Here is a 22,033-nt window from a genome sequence, read left to right on the forward strand (position 1 = left end):
CATCAATGACGGACCCTTTCGCCTTTCTACAATGCATACAGTAATAACAGTGCACCATTGCTCCTTTTGCTTCCTCTGACTGTCCTCATCAGGGCCACCAGAGATGACTATGCATAATTATGGTTCCGTCAATGAAGAAGGAGAGAGAGGATCTGGCAGAGGAAGTAGGAGGAGAAATGGTGCACAGAGTGTCTTGGGCCCACCATTGGTACACTTAAATGGGTTATCCAAAGTCTAAAACATGCCCCACAATGTCCAGCACCTTATATAGATTATACTTACTTTTATCCCCGGAACCCACGTCGCTCCTGATCCCCACAAGGCCGCATTGCGGGGATCAGGAGCGACGCGGGTGACGGGGAGTGGAATAAGTATAATCTATATGAGGGGCCTGGGTATTGGGGGGCATGTTTTAGACTTTAGATAACCCCTTTAACTACTCATTTCCATATAGATTAAAAGTACTTTTTCTCCTAAGTGAAAGGTATAATTATATTCATCTGAGCAAGCACCACAAGGCATGGTGCAAGCATGGCCACCACTGCTGGATTGCAGGGTGGTCATAACCCCTGGAGTCCTATCTGTGCATTTCATGGTGGGTGCACAATGGGAGAATGAGGGTGAGTGTAACGATAAGGATTAGTGATCTGAGCACACCTCCCTGTGGACCATTCATCCAGTATACCAATATATGGCTGGTCCAAGGTGACAGATGCCCTCTAAACAGATATGGTAAGCTATCCTGCAGGCCTTTGACATAGGTCTAATTGCCAGAAAAAAATAAAAAATAAAATCACTAATGTCAGGTTACCAAATATTATATACAGTCAGGTCCATAAATATTGGGACATCAACACAATGCTAACATTTTTGGCTCTATACACCACCACCACAATGGATTTGAAGTGAAACGAACTAGATGTGCTTTAAACGCCTCCGGACCGCCTAACGCAGGATCGCGTTCCGGAGGCGGCAGCCCTGCGCAGAGTCAAGCATATATGCGTCATCTCGCAAGACGCGAGATTTCCTGTGAACGCGCGCACACAGGCGCGCACGTTCACAGGATCGGAAGGTAAGCGAGTGGATCTCCAGCCTGCCAGCGATCGTTCGCTGGCAGGCTGGAGATGCGATTTTTTTAACCCCTAACAGGAATATTAGACGCTGTTTTGATAACAGCGTCTAATATACCTGCTACCTGGTCCTCTGGTGGTCCCTTTTGTTTGGATCGACCACCAGAGGACACAGGCAGCTCAGTAATATGTAGCACCAAACACCACTACACTACACCCCCCCCTGTCACTTATTAACCCCTGATCACCCCTGATCACCCCATATAGACTCCCTGATCACCCCCCTGTCATTGATCACCCCCCTGGCATTGATCACCCCCTTGTAAGGCTCCATTCAGACGTCCGTATGATTTTTACGGATCCACTGATACATGGATTGGATCCGCAAAACACATACGGACATCTGAATGGAGCCTTATAGGGGGGTGATCAATGACAGGGGGTGATCACCCCATATAGACTCCCTGATCACCCCCCGTCATTGATCACCCCCCTGTAAGGCTCCATTCAGACGTCCGTATGTTTTTTACGGATCCACGGATACATGGATCGGATCAGCAAAACACATACAGACGTCTGAATGGAGCCTTACAGGGGGGTGATCACCCCATATAGACTCCCTGATCACCCCCCTGTCATTGATCACCCCCCTGTAAGGCTGCATTCAGATGTCCGTATGTTTTTTACGGATCCACGGATACATGGATCGGATCCGCAAAACACATACGGACATCTGAATGGAGCCTTATAGGGGGGTGATCAATGACAGAGGGGTGATCACCCCATATAGACTCCCTGATCACCCCCCTGTCATTGATCACCCCCCTGTCATTGATCACCCCCCTGTAAGGCTGCATTCAGATGTCCGTATGTTTTTTACGGATCCACGGATACATGGATCGTATCTGCAAAACACATACGGACGTCTGAATGGAGCCTTATAGGGGGTTGATCAATGACAGGGGGGTGATCACCCCATATAGACTCTCTGATCACCCCCCTGTCATTGATCACCCCCCTGTAAGGCTGCATTCAGATGTCCGTATGTTTTTTACGGATCCACGGATACATGGATCGGATCCGCAAAACACATACGGACATCTGAATGGAGCCTTATAAGGGGGTGATCAATGACAGGGGGGTCCCTTTGCCCACTTAGGCTGCAGAAAAGTGTCACACATCTGGTATCACCGTACTCAGGAGAAGTTGGGCAATGTGTTTTGGGGTGTCATTTTACATATACCCATGCTGGGTGAGAGAAATATCTTGGCAGAAGACAACATTTCCCATTTTTTTATACAAAGTTGGCATTTGACCGAGATATTTATCTCACCCAGCATGGGTATATGTAAAATGACACCCCAAAACACATTGCCCAACTTCTCCTGAGTACGGCAATACCAGATGTGTGACACTTTTTTGCAGCCTAGGTGGGCAAAGGGGCCCACATTCCAAAGAGCACCTTTCGGATTTCACCGGCCATTTTTTACAGATTTTGATTTCAAACTACTTCGCACGCATTTGGGCCCCGAAAATGCCAGGGCAGTATAATTACCCCACAAGTGACCCCATTTTGGAAAGAAGACACCCCAAGGTATTTCGTGATGGGCATAGTGAGTTCATGGAAGTTTTAATTTTTTTTCACAAGTTAGTGGAATATGAGACTTTGTAAGAAAAAAAATAAATCATAATTTTCCGCTAACTTGTGACAAAAAATAAAAAATTGTAGGAACTCGCCATGCCCCTCACGGAATACCTTGGGGTGTCTTCTTTCCAAAATGGGGTCACTTGTGCGGTAGTTATACTGCCCTGGCATTCTAGGGGCCCTAATGTGTGGTAAGTAGTTTGAAATCAAAATGTGTAAAAAATGACCTGTGAAATCCTAAAGGTGCTCTTTGGAATTTGGGCCCCTTTGCACACCTAGGCTGCAAAAAAGTGTCACACATGTGGTATTGCCGTACTCAGGAGAAGTTGGGCAATGTGTTTTGGGGTGTCATTTTACATATACCCATGCTGGCTGAGATAAATATCTTGGTCAAATGCCAACTTTGTATAAAAAAATGGGAAAAGTTGTCTTTTGCCAAGATATTTCTCTCACCCAGCATGGGTATATGTAAAATGACACCCCAAAAAAACATTGCCCAACTTCTCCTGAGTACGGCAATACCACATATGTGACACTTTTTTGCAGCCTAGGTGGGCAAAGGGGCCCACATTCCAAAGAGCACCTTTCGGATTTCACCGGCCATTTTTTACAGATTTTGATTTCAAACTACTTTGCACGCATTTGGGCACCTAAAATGCCAGGGCAGTATAACTACCTCACAAATGACCCCATTTTGGAAAGAAGACACCCCAAGGTATTTCGTGATGGGCATAGTGAGTTCATGGAAGTTTTTATTTTTTGTCACAAGTTAGTGGAATATGAGACTTTGTAAGAAAAAAAAATCATCATTTTCCGCTAACTTGTGACAAAAAATAAAAAGTTCTATGACCTCACTATGCCCATCAGCGAATACCTTAGGGTGTCTACTTTCCGAAATGGGGTCATTTGTGGGGTTTTTCTACTGTCTGGGCATTGTAGAACCTCAGGAAACATGACAGGTGCTCAGAAAGTCAGAGCTGCTTCAAAAAGCGGAAATTCACATTTTTGTATAACTTTTACCCAAACCATTTTCTTTTTACCCAAACATTTTTTTTTTATCAAAGACATGTAGAACAATAAATTTAGAGAAAAATTTTGATATGGATGTCATTTCTTTTGCAAAATTTTACAACTGAAAGTGAAAAATGTCAAAAAAATCGTTAAATTTCGATTAATTACAAAAAAAGTAAAAATGTCAGCAGCAATGAAATACCACCAAATGAAAGCTCTATTAGTGAGAAGAAAAGGAGGTAAAATTCATTTGGGTGGTAAGTTGATTGACCGAGCAATAAACCGTGAAAGTAGTGTAGTGCAGAAGTGTAAAAAGTGGCCTGGTCATTAAGGGTGTTTAAGCTAGGGGGGCTGAAGTGGTTAACTGCAGACTGTCAGCTTTAATTTGAGGTTATTTACATCCAAATCAGGTAGACGGTGTAGGAATTACAACAGTTTGCATATGTGCCTCCCACTTGTTAAGGGACCAAAAGTAATGGGACAGAATAATAGTCATAAATCAAACTTTCACTTTTTAATACTTAGTTGCAAATCCTTTGCAGTCAATTACAGCCTAAAGTCTGGAATGCATAGACATCACCAGACGCTGGGTTTCACCCCTGGTGATGCTCTGCCAGGCCTCTACTGCAACTGTTTTCAGTTCTTGCTTGTTCTTGGGAGATTTTGCCTTCAGTTTTGTCTTCAGCAAGTGAAATGCATGCTCAGTCAGATTCAGGTCAGATGATTGACTTGGCCATTGCATAACATTCCACTTGTTTCCCTTAAAAAACTCTTTGGTTGCTTTTGCAGTATGCTTTGGGTCATTGTCCATCTGCACTGTGAAGTGCGGTCCAATGAGTTCTGAAGCATTTGGCTGAATATGAGCAGATAATGTTGCCCGAAACACTTCAAAATTCATCCTGCTGCTTTTGTCAGCAGTCACATCATCCAATAAATAAAAGACAACCAGTTCCATTGGCAGCCATACATGCCCACGCCATGACACTACCACCACCATGCTTCACTGATGAGGTGGTATGCTTAGGATCATGAGCAGTTCCTTTCCTTCTCCATACTCTTCTCTTCCCATCACTCTGGTACAAGTTGATCTTGGTCTCATCTGTCCATAGGATGATGTTCCAGAACTGAGAAGGCTTTTTTAGATGTCGTTTGGCAAAATCTAATCTGGCCTTCCTGTTTTTGAGGCTCACTTATGGTTTACATCTTGTGGTAAACCCTCTGTATTCACTCTGGTGAAGTCTTCTCTTGATTGTTGACTTTGACATACATACACCTACCTCCTGGAGAGTGTTCTTGATCTGGACAACTGTGGTGAAGGGTGTTTTCTTCACCAGGGAAAGAATTCTTCGGTCATCCATCACAGTTGTTTTCCGTAGTCTTCCGGGTCTTTTGGTGTTGCTGAGCTCCTTCTTTTTAAGAATGTTCCAAACTGTTGTTTTGGCCACGCCTAATGTTTTTGCCATCTCTCTGATGGGTTTGTTTTGTTTTTTCAGCCTAATGATGGCTTGCTTCACTGATAGTGACAGCTCTTTGGATCTCATCTTGAGAGTTGACAGCAACAGATTCCGAATGCAAATAGCACACTTGAAATGAACTCTGGACCTTTTATCTGCTCATTGTAATTGGGATAATGAGGGAATAACACACACCTGGCCATGGAACAGCTGAGAAGCCAATTGTCCCATTACTTTTGGTCCCTCAAAGGGCTTCTGTCACCCCACTAAACAGTTTTGTTTTTTTTGGTTAATTATAATCCCTATACTGCGATTTATGCATACATACTGTAATTAATCATTTTGGTTCAGCAGATTCTGTTATAAACGTACTGGCCCTGTCTGCATTCAAAATCTGGCGCCTGCGCCGTACCTGTCTTCAGTCGGCGCAGGCGCACTGAGAGGAGGACGCTCACTCGGCCGCTCCTTCCTCAGTGCGCCTGCGCCGGGTGTAGATGTGACGTCATCGGCGCAGGCACATTAAGGATGGAGAGGCCGAGCTAGCGTCCTCCTCTCAGTGCGCCTGCGCCGACTGAAGACAGGTACGGCGCAGGCGCCAGATTTTGAATGCAAACAGGGCCAGCAGAGAAAGATCCCGTTCGCTGGCCCTGTCAATCAACATGCTGAGGGGGCGTCTTTAGGATAGGAGGATGCGGCTGGTACCAGCAAGTAGCCGCCCTACTTGCTGGTAGCAAGGTAATTTGCATATTTTAAAAGTACGTTTTTAACAGAATCTGCTGAACTAAAATGATTAATTACAGTATGTATGCTTAAATCGCAGTATAGGAATTATAAGTAACCAAAAAAAAAAATAATGTTTAGTGGGGTGACAGAAGCCCTTTAACAAGTGGGAGGCACATATGCAAACTGTTGTAATTCCTACACCGTTCACCTGATTTGGATGTAAATACCCTTAAATTAAAGCTAACAGTCTGCAGTTAAAGCACATCTTGTTCATTTCATTTCAAATCCATTGTGGTGGTGTATAGAGCCAAAAATGTTAGAATTGTGTCGATGTCCCAATATTTATGGACCTGACTGCATATAGGATGTCATTTAAAAGGCATCCGTCAGCAGATTTGTACCTATGAAATGACCTGTTACATGTATATTTGATAGCTGAAGGCACCTGTGTTGGTCCGGTGTTCATATGTGCCCGCATTGCTGAGAAAAATGTTTTAATATATGCAAATGAGCCTCTAGGAGCAACGGGGGGCATTGCCATTACTCCTAGAGGCTCTGCTCTCTCTGTAACTGCTGGTCCCTCTGCACTTTGATTGACAGGGCCAAGTGTTATGATGTTTTTACTACTTTTACTACATCATTTTTCACAGCAATGCAGGAACATATGAACATGGGACCAACACAGATGACTTCAGCTGCCAAGCGCACATGTAACAGATCAACCAGTTTCATGGGTACAAATCTGCTGACAGATTCCTTATAAAAATAGTTATTTCTAGGATTTTCCTCACCTGGGGTTTTAGCCCTGCATCATAATATCATAGTGTAGAGGGAACTGTTGCCGACTCTAGCATGCCATGCTCAGAACTGTAAAATATATTACTTACATGTACTGCTGCTTGTAGTTCCTACTGATATCCGGACATCGTATTTTCTGCAGAAGAATTCGGATCACATTTAGAAATATGATGAAATTCAGCTAAAGAGTAAGAGAAAACAGGAAGAATCCATGTTATTAGCTTTTCTTCTCAGTTTTGGGGCAGAAAGCAGCTACAACTGTCAGCCATGGGTCACCCGGTCACCAAATGTGACCTACTGTATTGTGAGGGATGAGAATCCATTTTGCATAAACATGTCCTCCATCTTGTGCATATGTGGAAAAATTAATGAACCAGCTGGCAGGATGCAGGGAGTTTCTGTGTATAGATAGCTACAAGGCCAAGGTAAGCAGCTCTCTCACTTCCTTATCAGAATTTGATGCAGAAACTTTCATTACTAGAATTCTGTTAGTATGGTGTGGAAGTATTGCCTTTTTATGAATAACCAATCAAATCACTAGTTTCGCTTTCCACCCCTTTGGTGGTGTGCCAGATTTGTCTATGCTTATCTGTAGTGTTATAATGTATGTAATGTAATGTATGCTTTTATGCAATAAAGAAGAGAGAGAGAATTTGATTCAGCAGTGTGCCTGTGTCTGTTCTCTTGAGCGCTCATCAACAAAACTTGAATTGGAACCCCGACAATCATAGAGGTATCTTCTTCCCTCTTCCTGGTGGATATTATGATGTGAAAACTTTCCCCCTCAATCTATTTAATCTTCATTTTTCTCTTCTGGACTATGAAACATGATGTGACGCTAACGTACACTACACACAGGGGGGAGGATAGTGACCACTGCGCTCCACCCTCACCCCTGGCCCTGCCTACTTGCCTCGCAAGTCCTAATGACAGGGGACAACTAGACGGCAGTCCCTAACTTAGGATACGTGCTGGGAAGACAGACAAGACAAATAACGGAACGTGAACGGACCGGGTCAATACCTAGAGAGCTACGCAGTACTAAGGAATGAGCAGAGAATAGTCAGGAAAAGCAGAGGTCAAATACCAGGAGAGAAACAAAGTACAACAGGAGTCCGCAAAGAATCGTCAGGTGGAAGCCGGGGTCAGGATACTAGAAGAGATGCGCAGTACAGGAGGAGCAGGCAGAGAATCGTCAGGGAACACAGGATCAGGTAAGTATGCAGGAACAAAACAATCACCAGATACCTAAAATTAACAGGCAACCTGTGGCCAGCAGGCTGCCTATATTTATAGTGGGGAGTGAGGGTCATGTGACGTGGCCAGCATCACATGACCAACAGACTGACCAGTCGAGCACTGAGTGATCAGCTCGGCGCTCAAGGCAGATCTAGGAGCAGGGAGCCTCCCAGCTAGCAAAGCTGCCCTGGGAACAAGGTCAAACACAGATCCTCGCTCCCAAAGCTAAGCAGCAGGTCTGCGGCTGATGGGAGACCAAGTGCGCACCTTCCTGACATCCACTATTTTAGACAACACATACTCAACAGCATCATTAACAAGAACCGGCAGAGGCGAGGCTTTTGCTGGTACTACTGGGTCAACATATCTTTTAAGTAAAGATTTATGGAACACATTATGAATGTGGAATGACTCGGGCAGCTCCAACCTAAAGGATACTGGGTTAATCACCTCCATGATCTTATATGGTCCAATAAAACGAGGAGCAAATTTTTTAGAATCTACCTTTAGAGAGAGATTCTTGGAGGATTACCACACCTTATCCCCAACCAGAAAATGTGCGCCCCTTGAACGTTTCCTATTGGCTTTGAGTCTTTGAGAACTTTGAGCCTTTTCTAGGTTCATTTGAACCCGGGCCCAAACTGTGCACAGTTCAGAAGAGAGCCTATCCGCCTCAGGGTTAGAGGAGGAGACGGATGACCCAGAATGAAAACGGGGATGAAAACCATGGTTACAAAAGAAAGGGGAGACCCCAGCAGAAGAATTAACACGGTTATTCAAAGCAAATTCAGCCAACGGAAGGTATTTAACCCATAATTGCTGGTCATCAGCAACATACGACCTCAGGAATTGTTCCACAGACTGATTAAGGCGTTCAGTCTGCCCATTACTCTCAGGGTGGTAGGCGGAGCAAAAAGACAACGAAATCTGACATCTTTGACAAAAAGCCCTCCAAAATTTGGACACAAACTGCACACCCCTGTACAATATTTTCCGGGATACAATGTAACCGTACAATTTCTTTCACAAAAATAGATGCCAGGGTCTTGGCATTTGGGAGTTTAGACAGAGGAATGAAATGAACCATCTTGCTAAACCTATCGACCACTACCCAAACCACAGTCTTACCCTCTGCCGGCGGCAGGTCGGTAATAAAGTCCATCGAGATATGGGACCAGGGTCTACTGGGAATGGGTAGGGGTCGTAGGTTACAAGCAGGGCGAGTCCTAGGTGTCTTAGACCTAGCACAAACCTCACAGGCTGACACGTAGGACTTGACATCCCTAAATAGAGTGGGCCACCAATAGGATCTAGAAACCAGCTCTCTAGTGCCCTCAAAACCAGGATGGCCACAAAAGGCAGAATCATGACACTCACCCAACAGCTGGAGACGAAATTGTATGGGAACAAACAACTTATCTGTTGGGGTGGTTGCCGGTGCCAGATGTTGTTCAGCCTTAATGAGAGCCGAGATATCTTGGGTTAAGGCTGCTACGAAGATATTTGCTGGTAGGATGGATTCAGGCGGTGCCTCTGTAGGCTGAAAAGCATGGAAGCTCCGAGATAATGCATCAGCCTTCACGTATTTACTTCCAGGCCTGAAAGTAGTGGAGAATTCAAAACAAGTAAAAAACAGTGCCCATCTAGCCTGACGGGGATTCAACCTCTTAGCAGATTCAAGAAACATAAGGTTCTGATGGTCAGTGACAACAGTTACACAATGCCTTGCCCCCTCCAGAAAATGCCTCCACTCCTCAAATGCCCACTTAATGGCCAGCAACTCCTGATTCCCTATGTCGTAGTTTCTCTCGGTTGAAGAAAATTTTCTGGAAAAGAATGCACACGGTCTTAGGTTAGTTAGACTAGCAGGACCTTGTGAAAGGACTGCTCCTGCGCCGTCCTCAGACGCATCCACCTCCACAATAAAAGGTCTCTCCTGATCTGGCTGGATCAGAATGGGAGCGCTACTGAATGCCTTTTTTAGTGTTTCAAACGAAGTAATGGCCTCAGTAGACCAGTTCTCCAAATCCGCCCCTTTCTTAGTAAGGTCGGTCAACGGTTTAGCAATTACTGAAAAATTCTTAATAAATTTACGGAGTAATTGGCAAAACCTAAGAACCGTTGTAAGGCCTTTAAGGATGAAGGCCTTACCCATTCCTTAATAGCTAGTACCTTACCAGGATCCATCTTGAAGGCGTGAGGGGTCAGGACATGCCCTAGAAACAGTATCTCCTGTACACCAAAGACACATTTCTCTTGTTTAGCAGACAACTGATTCTCCCCCAACACCTCTAATACTTGTCTAACATGAGACACATGAGATTTGAAATCAGGAGAAAATATCAAAATGTCGTCAAGATAGACAATGACAAATTTACCTAAAAACTTTCTAAGAATATTATTCATAAAGTTTTGGAACACAGCTGGGGCATTGCTGAGTCCAAAAGGCATAACCTGATATTCAAAGTGCCCTGCCGGAGTATTGAACGCCGTCTTCCATTCGTCTCCCTCCTTGATTCGGATTAGATTATATGCCCCTTTCAGGTCAATCTTAGAAAACCAAGTTGCCCCCCAGAACCTGGTTAAATAAATCCAGAATCAATGGGAGAGAGTATCTATTCTGGATAGTGATTTTATTCAATTTCCGGTAATCGATACAAGGCCTAAGACCACCATCCTTCTTCTTAACGAAGAAAAACCCTGCTCCCATAGGAGAGACAGAAGGTCTAATGTGCCCCTTACCGAGGCTTTCCTTAATATAATCCTCCATGGCCTTGCGTTCGGGCTGAGAGAGATTATAAATATATATCAGAATATTCCCTTATGACCGTGGGTAATATATCAGATTCTACTGAGACCCCAGCTTGTACCACAGACAAGCACGAGTCACACTTAGGTCCCCATTTCACTAACTTCCCCCTGGACCAATCAATAGTGGGGTTGTGTAATCGGAGCCAAGGCAACCCTAGTACCACCTCGACCGGAAAGTTCTCCAGGACTAAGAGGGAACATTTCTCAGGGTGGCACACCCCAACGGTTAAAGAAATCTCTGAGGTACATGACCTCACCATACCACCTACCAGGGGAGTGGCGTCAATAGCCATGACATGGATAGGTGTAGGAAGAGTAAAAATTTGAATACCCAGTCTAATGGCGTACTCAGAGTCAATAAAGCTGGCAGCTGAACCAGAGTCAATAAAGGCCTTACCCGGCCATTTATTAACCCCCAGAGATATTGTTATAGGTACCAAAAGCTTACATTTAGTAATATCAGGGTGTACCTGGTCTTTAGGTTGCCTTGCCTTGGGAGACTTAACGGAGAAGGCCTTCTTTGGACACTGGTTGATCCAATGGTCAGGATCTCCGCAGTAAAAACACACTCCACGTCTGCGGCGCAGATTCCCTTGAGTCATGCCGACCTGCATGGGTTCTTCGGTAGAGACCTCAGCGTTATTTCTGGGATAGACCTCAGGCTGGACCACCATCTGAGAAGAGTACTGTCGTTCCTGTCGTCTCTCTCTAACCCGTCGGTCAAGTCGGACTACAAGGGTCATCATCTCCTCTAGAGTCTCTGGAAGCTGATAACTCACTAGAAGATCCTTTAAGTTATCAGACAGACCTGACCTTAACTGACTCTTAAGTGCTGGTTCATTCCATCCTGAGGGAACACACCACCTTCTGAATTGGGTTCAATACTCCTCCGCAGGTAGATCGCCCTGAACCAGAACTTTTAGAGCAGTCTCGGCTACCAGTGTCCTGTCTGGTTCATCATAGCGCCTGAAAAAAAACCTCCACTGATGTTAAACAACTGGCGTCAGCAGGTAAAGAAAATGCCCAGTCCTGGGGATAACCCTGTAACCGGGAAATGATAATGCCCACGCGTTGACTCTCGGGGCCAGAGGATACGGGGCGCAAACGGAAAAAAGTTTACAATTTTCTTTAAAGGAAAGAAACTTCTTCCGATCTCCAGAAAAGGGCTCAGGAAGCTTAATCTGGGGCTCTAAATGTGGACTGGAGGCCTGAGGGATGGAAGTACCTTGTCCTAGCTCAAAAGAACAGAATTTCTCCCCTAGCTCCTGCACAATCTGCGTCAGGTTAGAGACATGGTCAGTCAGGGTCACCAGAGGATTCATGATACAGTGGTTAGGTTACGGCCTGTTAATCTGTGACGGTAACGTACACTACACACAGGGGGGGGGATAGTGACCACTGCGCTCCACCCTCACCCCTGGCCCTGCCTACTTGCCTCGCAAGTCCTAATGACAGGGGACAACTAGACGGCAGTCCCTAACTTAGGATACATGCTGGGAAGACAGACAAGACAAATAATGGAACGTGAACGGACCGGGTCAATACCTAGAGAGCTACGCAGTACTAAGGAATGAGCAGAGAATAGTCAGGAAAAGCCGAGGTCAAATACCAGGAGAGAAACGAAGTACAACAGGAGTCTGTAAAGAATCGTCAGGTGGAAGCCGGGGTCAGGATACCAGGAGAGTTGCGCATTACAGGAGGAGCAGGCAGAGAATCGTCAGGGAACACAGGATCAGGTAAGTATGCAGGAACAAAACAATCACCAGATACCTAAAATTAACAGGCAACCTGTGGCCAGCAGGCTGCCTGTATTTATAGTGGGGAGTGAGGGTCGTGTGACGTGGCCAGCATCACATGACCGACAGACTGACCAGTCGAGCACCGAGTGATCAGCTCGGCGCTCAAGGCAGACCTAGGAGCAGGGAGCCTCCCAGCTGACCTAGGAACAAGGTCAAACACAGATCCTCGCTCCCGAAGCTAAGCAGCAGGTCTGCGGCTGATGGGAGACCGAGTGCGCCTTCGGCACCCCGTTACACATGATGTGAACAGTGATAATTCATCTCTACTTTAAGCTGTGGCCCATAGGGTAACATTTATGTTTTTACCCTTCTCAGGCTGGAAGTAGCTAACTTCTTCTACTTAGATTTTATTAGTAAGAAAGCAGCCATGTGTTTGTGAAATGCTAGGAGGTGTAGTTTAATGGTAACATCAGAGTGGAAGTAGCTAGCTCCTACTAGGATTTCAGTAGTAATGAGTATAGCTCACAGCCTGGGGCAAATCTCCATGAAAAATGAGACTCTTGGGATTTATATTAATCAAAGAAAGTGCTGAGGTGATGTGACAGATACAGTATACTTTCTATATCTGTCCATGTTGCAGACACCCCCCTCAAAAAAATAATAATAACCTCTTGAATAAATCTTAGTGTTTCAGTTGTATATTAGCCAGTAATTTTGTGATGTCTTTTGTTTTGTACATGAACCCTCTAAATTGTAAGGCGCTGCGGAATATTGAATAAAGATTATTATTATTATTATTATTATAACATAAAATGCATACATGCAGCTTTTCTGTGTGGTAAAGAACATGAAAAACCAAGTATTTGCCCCTCACCACCTTGTGGTCATTAGAGGTACTGCAGGTCTCATAGGAACGCGTCCCTGTTAACAGATTATGAGAGTGCTCACAAAGAGAGTGATTTTGATAATAAGTAAATATTAGTAAAGCACTGTTGCCACTGCAGTAATTACCAACTATTATATAAAAAACTTGTTTCACCAGAGTATACTTACAAATATTGCAACTAGTATTGGGGTCTTGATTATCCACCAGTAAATGTTTTCATAATCATCCCAGCACCTGAATGACAACATGAAGCACACAGTGATACGAGTGAGACACAACCAGAACTACTACTACCAGAAGATGGCACAATTATATTTTTTTTACATTTAAAGCAATATATCTGTTTATTTCAAACTCACACATACTTGGCCAACTCTCTCAGAATATCCAGGAGACTCCCAGAAAAATGTAAATGACCAGACTCCTGAAACAGCAGGTAAATTGTGCCTTGCATTGGCTTTAAAGGCTGTGGACATTTTTGTAGATTTTATTTATAACAATGTAGGTAATCTAGGCTTTAAAAACATTTTTCTAATAGGTTTAAAAAAAAAATTCTACCTGTTTTTACTCTGCAGTCTGCATTTTTTCGCATACATTGCAGGCTGCTCTATTCCCTTCTCAGTCAAATCAATAAGATGAGCTGTCTCTCTCATCACATGAGTGGTCATTTAAAGGGGTTCTCTGGAAATTAAGAAAATGAAAATACTTAAATATTGCCTTATTATAAATATATTTCCAAATACCTTTCATTAGTTATAATGGCTCGTTTTGTTTAGGGAACAATCATTAGGAGAAATAAAATGGCTGCCATCCTATTAGTAGAGATGTCCCGAATAGTTCGCCGGCGAATAGTTCCCGGCGAACATAGCTTGTTCGCGTTCGCCGCGGCGGGCGACCATATGCGATGTTCGGTCCGCCCCCTATACATCATCATTGAGTAAACTTTGACCCTGTACCTCACAGTCAGCAGACACATTCCAGCCAATCAGCAGCAGACCCTACCTCCCAGACCCTCCCACCTCCTGGACAGCATCCATTTTAGATTCATTCGGAATCTGCATTCTTAGTGAGAGGAGGGAGAGTGCTGCTGCTGCTGATCTAATAGGGAAAGCGTTAGCTAGGGCAGTGTTCTGTGTCCACAGACTCATCTGCTGTAAGGACAGCGTCCTGACAGCACCCCAAAAAGCCATTTTCAGGGCTGGTACATCAGTCTGCTTTTTTTTTATTTTTTATATTTATATATATATATTGCAGTTGCCTGCCCGTGTTGTGTGAGAGGCTGCAGGCTCAGTCACAGACAGTACTGTGTGCACACCATTCATACAGGGTGTCACTCACACATACCTTTTAGATAAAAAAAAAATTAATTTAATATTTTTCTGTGATATAATCCCAGTTGCAAGCCAGTGTGTGTCTGGCCCATAGACTGTACTGTGGCCACTGGCTAGCCCACCACTCATACCGTTACAGGGTGTCACACACTCACAAATACCTTTTAGATAAAAAAAATTCAATTTAATATTTTTCTGTGATATAATCCCAGTTGCAAGCCAGTGTGTTTCTGGCCCACGGACTGTACTGTGGCCACTGGCTAGCCCACCACTCATACCGTTACAGGGTGTCACTCACTCACAAATACCTTGCAGATAAAAAAAATTATATTTAATAATTTTCTGTGATATAATCCCAGTTGCAAGCCAGTGTGTCTCTGGCCCACAGACTGTACTGTGGCCACTGGCTAGCCCACCACTCATACCGCTACAGGGTGTCACTCACTCACAAATACCTTGCAGATAAAAAAAAAATCAATTTTATAAATGGACCCCAGATTGGGGACGTAACAGGGATTAAACTGATGAGAAGAGAGAACTACAGAAAATACCACTCATATAGGGTGTGAGAGTAAATTGCACGGCGCAGACGCAGTGACCGTGGCGTGGATTCAAACAAAGGGGAGGGAGCCAGCGTTTTTTTAACCATCTCCCCATTCGAAAAATCAATTCAATTCACCTTTCGGGGACCCTCGGTGTTGTACGTGGCTGGGTGGAGGAAGAAACCTTCAATGACATCAACGGGACATGGCTAGCTTGTTATCCAACCTTGTGCAAATGGGGAGTTTGCGGTTGGGCAAATGGACTGTTTGCGGTTGTTTGCGGTGCATTAAAAGGGGAGTTTGGTCTGTCAATGTCTGTGAAGCGGGCGTAACCCTTACACTACCTGATCGATACAACATCATACCTGATCGTATACACACACTGGATGTTTTAAACCACGTTGTTTAAAAAAATTTTGGATTGTTAGGTGATTTATGCCCTTTATGGATTAAAACTGCGTCAACTATGCAATTTTCCATGGGAGTTTTGCCATGGATCCCTCTCCGGCATGCCACAGTCCAGGTGTTAGTCCCTTGAAACAACTTTTCCATCACTACTGTGGCTAGAAAGAGTCCCTGTGGGTTTTAAAATTCGCCTGCCTATTGAAGTCTATGGCGGTTCGCCCGGTTTGCCGGTTCTCAACATCTCTACCTATTAGTACACACAAAAACTGTCCTAATCATACAGGAGGACAAGTTACTTCCTAACAGATAAAGAGCTGCCTCATCCTTCTCTCTGCTCTGCTTGTCAGGAATTAGGATCCTGAATGCAGTTTAATATGATATTTAGCTGAATCTCTGTAGATATGGAGTTCATAAGGAGACATGAAGTACAGAGAGGAGGTGGGGATATGGATAATGAAGGCAGCACTTGTATGCAGTCTTCATTACCACAGTCTGTCCTGTCCATCCTCTCTGTACTTCATGTCTCCTCACGAACTCCATTCCTACAGAGATTCAGCTAGATATCATATTAAACTGCATTCAGGATCATAATCCCTGCCAAGTAGGAGAGGAGGATGAGGCAGCTCTTTAGCTCAGTGTTCTGAAGCAACTTGTAACTTAATAGGACAGCGGCCATTTTATTGCCCCTGATGATTGTTCCCCAGACAAAACAAGCCATTATAACTAATGAAAGTTAATTGGGAATATGTTTTATAATAAAGTAATATTTAAGGTTTTTTTTAATTCATGGGGAACCCCTTAAGCAAATTTCTGGTGAATTTCTGATCCCTACAACTGTGCATGGAAAGTCTTCTTCCACATAGACATCCATAACTCCCTCCTTAAGGCCTCATGCACACAACAGTATTTTTTCACGGTCCGCAAAACGGGGTTCCTTTGTTCCGTGATCCATTTCCGTGTGTCTTCCTTGATTTTTGGAGGATCACCAGACATGAAAAGTGAAAAAATTATCTAAGTCAAGTTTGCATTGCAAATGATAGGGAAAAAACGGACACGGATCACGGACGCGGATGACAAACTTGTGTGCCTCCGTGTTTTTTCACTGACCCATTGACTTGAATGGGTCCGCGAACCGTTGTCCGTGAAAAAAATAGGACAGGTCATATTTTTTTGACGGACTGGAAACACGGATCTTGGACGCGGATGACAAACGGTGCATTATCCGAATTTTCAACAGACCCATTGAAAGTCAATGGGTCCGCAGAAAATCACGGAAAATGGAACAACGGACACGGAACACAACAACGGTCGTGTGCATGAGGCCTAAAGGGGTTAGCCACTTTCTTGTTAGTTGTAAGCAATGTGTATGTTACCATGTGTATGTTTTCTATATTTCATAAGCTATGCCTCCTTTTTAGGCAAATCTTCTGTACTGTCTGGATAGAGGTCCTGTCCATAAGATGGCTGCTGATGGAAAGTCATGTTTAAGCTTGAAATGCTGTTTCTGTACAGCATTAAAATGTATGGGCTCCGAGGAGGAAACCTTTGTCTCCGCCAAAGTTGCGCGAGATTTCGGTATTCCTATCTGCTTATTTAAAAACATTTAAAATAGGAATCCGAAGTCATGTTTGACACCAGCTGGCAAGTTGGTACCTAACCCGATTTCGGATTCCTATTTTAAAATGTTTTTAAATAAGCAGTTCTGTGAATAACTTCGGAATTCCTAAGTCTCGCCAACTTCTGCCGAGACAAGAAGTTTTCCTCCCCATAGCCAATACATTTTAATGCTGTATAGATACAGCATTTCCAACGAGGTTTTTGAACTAATCGAGCTTCGGATCATAGAAGCCTACTCTCTACCCTCTCCTGCAATCATCTCTATGGTCAGTGCAGGTAGAGAACCAAACACTGAACTACAAGTGCTCAACATCCTGCTACATCCAGGGCAATGCTGGAGAGATAAGTAATCTGCTGGACCCCAGGTATCAAATATTAACCCCTTCAACCAGGGATGCTAATCTTAACCCCTTCACTGCCTTACACAACCAGGGATCCAAATAGTAATCCCTTCAGTGGTCTCTACCACCAGAGATTCTGAAAATAATCTCTGCCCTAGACCAGCTAATTATTAGGGCTCTATGTTGTCCATAGAAAAAAAAAAGTGACGCAGGCCAAAAGGAACGTCCTTAGGTATAGTTTTAGTGTATGAGTTGGCACAAGTGGAAAGGTCCAGCCATAATGGAGGCCCATTTGACCTATGCTATGCTATCCCGCTCCTTTTATGTATGCTACTGGTATAATGCATTAAGTAGAACATGTGTCAAGATGATAAAATATAAAAGAAGGATGGTTCTCACAGGGTCAATTTTGGCTTTCGTAACTGTGGCTGGGTTTGTGAGTTTTTGTGGGAACTATAGTGCAAAATTGAAAATGAGTGTTACCCAGTATTATCAAAGCTGATTCTTGTCTTTATCCATACTGCAATGGTAAGTGCTGGGAGACCTGTGGAAGACAAGCAAATGCTAAAGAAGACCCTCTAAACATTGACTATACTTCACTATAATTGGACCCCAAAATCCATATTGTAAACATCTACATAGTAGTTGGACTCCAAAATGTCTAATATAGCATCTCCATAGTTGGTCCAAACTGGTAGATGGAGGACCCTAGATGGTGGCAGTCTCTGGGCAACTGCCCTTATTACACATCCTATAATCTAACCCTGTACTTGAGGTGTTACTCACCCCAGCCAATGACGATATACCACCAAAAATACCGCTTCTGTGAGGTAAATGTGAGGGTGAGCAGAGTGTGTAGATACATTCCCTCCACCAGGAGCCAAGAGAAATTCGCAAGGATAGAGTACTGGAAGAAAACCACTGCTGCCTTACAGCTTACCTGGAATGAGAGGGAACATGACACTGAATTCTGTATGAAGTAAGTCCTGATCTTTACAGAGTTCAAGGAGTTTTCCAGAATTAGAAAAACTTATCTGTTTTCTAGCAAAAGCAGAATCACTACTGCCCAAAGATTGTGGGGGTCATTTATTAAAACCGATGTTTTAGATGTTAATAAAGCCCCTGCACTGGCGGTGGATTGTCAAAGTTATGTAGAGGTGCCAGCTTCTCTGTTCCATAGAGCAGTGTTGGAACAGCGCGACATATAAAAGATGAGTAAGATGGGGGGGGTTCCTTGAGTTTATACAGCCCCATGCTCGAAGCCAAGTTTTTAAAAACCTCAGAAAGCCCCTTTAATCTATAGTAGCAAATATTCAATTTTATTGTAGTTCTGCCATAGGGAAACTGAAGCATTATGCAGCTCTGACTGCAATCAGTGGGCTATCAGGCTCGCCAGGCCCTGCAGAGTGGAACATACAGTACTCTTTGAAGCAGCTCTCCAAATATATGAGGATGTTAACTTTAACTGAGTAGATTTAGAGCTGTATTACACCAACAGATTATCTGACAGATTTTCTGAACAATCTTTGGTCAGATGGCCTATTACACACAGATCTTTTGTTATACTCACCAACTATTTGACTGATTGGACAGAAATTGGACAAATAATCTGTTGGTGTAAGTGTACCCCAAGTGAATTAAATAAATACTTTACAAAGTCCATCAGGATGGAATGACAATGCTATATCTCTGTATGTAGACCTAACTCTAACCATCACACATGGATATTCTCACCGTAGACATGGTGCAGTGATCAATATTCTCATCAGCAAAAAGAATGGCATCTTTAATGAACACGGAAGCTCCCCGTATAATGAAAGACACAAAGAGGTTCATGTGGATATAATTTCTGGGGCAATGAAGTTTCCTAAGGGAGAAACATCAAAAATCAAATATCAGATATCAAATATATCTATATCTATATCTGTCAATCTATCTATCTATCTATCTATCTATCTCTCTGTCTCATATTTATATATCTCATATGTATTTCAAATCTATCTATCTATCTATCTATCTATCTATCTATCTATCTGATATATATTATCTATCTATCTATCTGACTATGGCCAATTCCCAAAGAACATTCTCGAAAAAAGGGAGAGATCACCTGGACAGTCAGAATAGTTGACAAGTCTCCCAAGTGCTGATACAGCTTACCAGCACTATCCAGAAATAGTCCTATGTGTGACGCAAGTATGTTGTTTCACAGGCGTCAAGTAATGAAAAGGGTCATAAAATGGGTTTGTCTTTTAAAATGTATCTTCTATCTCTACGTTATCTATTGTAACGGGCAGTGGGTGTGGACCCAATATAAAAACTAGCCAGCTTTGGGTTTGGTCTACCTCCATTATCCTGAAAGTCTCCTGTTTTCACCCTTTAATGCCTATACAGGGATCTGATATTCGCTGGAGGGGAGCCACTAGGCCGCTACACTTTTGAGATAATCCTGGTGTAGTTGGAGGATGACCCATGGGAATCAGGGTCAGTGGCGCAAAGCAATGAGGGGTCGGGAATTCTATGTAGTTAGGAGAAAAGCTGAGGTCAAGGCAGGCAGAGTTCAAATGTAGTCAAGATACAAATCCAAGGTCAGGGCAGGTGGTAATGGGTCAATACTAGAAACAAGCTAAGGTAAAGGAAGGTAACGGAGAATCAAAGTCGGTACACTGGCAATCTGACAGAATTAGACACCTTCACTGGTTAACTAGAAACCCAAGCTCAGGCACCCTCCCACTGGGGAAGGTGCCTCACATACCCAGGTGGCCAGCCTTAGATGGGAAGGATTAGGGTTTGAAAGTGCTGGCCCTTTTAGAGGCCAGGAACATGCGTGCACATCCTATAGGACAGATGACACAAGTGGCAACAGTGGCCAAGGCCGTTGCTGGCTAGAAGAGGAGGACGAGAAGACCCAGACCTCGGGATGACTGAGGGAATCAGCTAGGTGGGTAGCAGGGCATAAGTGACTGCAAAAAGGAGCACAACAGTGCAATATCTATCTGTAATATCTGTCTGTTATCTATCTATTATCCATCTGCTATATATATATATATATATATATATATATGTTATTTATCATCTATATATTATCTATTTACATACTTTTTATTTCTGAATAAACTGTAGCCATAACTTATTTTCTTTTCTTTATTTAGTAGAAATTACTGAGCACTCATACTTCTAATGCTTTACAGATTCTCTAACTTCCTACCTGGTCCCCCTGGTTATCAAACATTCAGCTCATTAGCTGTTCGTGTTCATATTCTGATAAACATCATACTGCAGTTTCTTATTGTGCTAATTTGTCTATGTCTAAAGTTTCATATCTCAGCGATAAATAATTCTAGTGTAATTACATAGAAGGACGGCCTTTTAAAGTCTCTGGTGATAAACCCGCTTCCAATTAATAAACTATGCAGATAGCATAGCAATTTGGAAAGTATCATAAGTAAAACTTGATAAGTAGTGGATTTAAGGCCAATGAGAGATTTCAGACTGGTGCAAAGAGAACATTTTGCTCAGGTATCAAGAACTCGAGAATGATAGATGGAAGTTTTATTTTGCCCACATATTAAAGAATGAGAATTATATTCTCCTGCTTACTGGATGGTAGTTTGGGGGGCCTTTTTGTAGTCACAAATATTGTACCAATAAAACATTTCATGAAGACAACCTTTTTTTAATACTGAATCCAACCTGATGATAAGCAGATCACCATAGATCTAGATTCATAAAATCCAGCAATTGGCTCCTATTCTGTGTCGGATGACCACCAGGCCACATTTCAGAGTGGTTAACACACAGGACATGCGTACTGAACACTGAACATCCTTAGGATGTGGATCTGAAAGGTATAAACTTTTGTGCACAAAAACAATAAACTGAGCTGCAATAGGGAACATGGTAGGATGTTGTAGCTCATTATCTCTCTCTTGTATTACCATGGGGCAATAGTGATGTCCCGAATAGTTCGCTGGAGAATAGTTCCCGGCGAACATAGATTGTTCGCGTTCGCCGCGGCAGGCAAACATATGCGATGTTCGGTCCGCCCCCTATTCGTCATCATTGTGTAAACTTTGACCCTGTACCTCACAGTCAGCAGACACATTCCAGACAATCAGCAGCAGACCCTCCCTCCCAAACCCTCCCACCTCCAGGACAGCATCCATTTTAGATTCATTCGGAAGCTGCATTCTTAGTGAGAGGAGGGAGAGTGCTGCTGCTGCTGATTTAATAGGGAAAGCGTTAGCTAGGGCAGTGTTCTGTGTCCACAGACTCATCTGCTGTAAGGACAGCGTCCTGACAGCACCCCAAAAAGCCCTTTTTAGGGCTGGTACATCAGTCTGCTTTTTTTTTCTTCTTCATATATATATATATATATATATATATATATATATTGCAGTTGCCTGCCCGTGTGAGAGGCT

General features: G+C 43.4%; 1 protein-coding gene across 1 annotated transcript in view; it reads right to left on the minus strand.

The window, feature by feature from the left end:
- Nucleotides 1-22,033, minus strand: part of LOC121005662 (vasoactive intestinal polypeptide receptor 1-like) — a 170,164-nt gene that overhangs the window by 38,727 nt on the left and 109,404 nt on the right. Inside the window, exons 9-13 of the mRNA XM_040438437.1 lie at nucleotides 19,347-19,479; nucleotides 18,399-18,552; nucleotides 18,096-18,156; nucleotides 13,544-13,610; nucleotides 6,791-6,882 (exon numbers count right to left, since the gene is read on the minus strand). Of these exons, the coding sequence (XP_040294371.1) occupies nucleotides 6,791-6,882; nucleotides 13,544-13,610; nucleotides 18,096-18,156; nucleotides 18,399-18,552; nucleotides 19,347-19,479 (507 nt within the window). The remainder of the gene's footprint in view (nucleotides 1-6,790; nucleotides 6,883-13,543; nucleotides 13,611-18,095; nucleotides 18,157-18,398; nucleotides 18,553-19,346; nucleotides 19,480-22,033) is intronic.

Source organism: Bufo bufo, chromosome 6 (genome assembly GCF_905171765.1).
Source record: "Bufo bufo chromosome 6, aBufBuf1.1, whole genome shotgun sequence".
Lineage (NCBI taxonomy): Eukaryota > Metazoa > Chordata > Amphibia > Anura > Bufonidae > Bufo > Bufo bufo.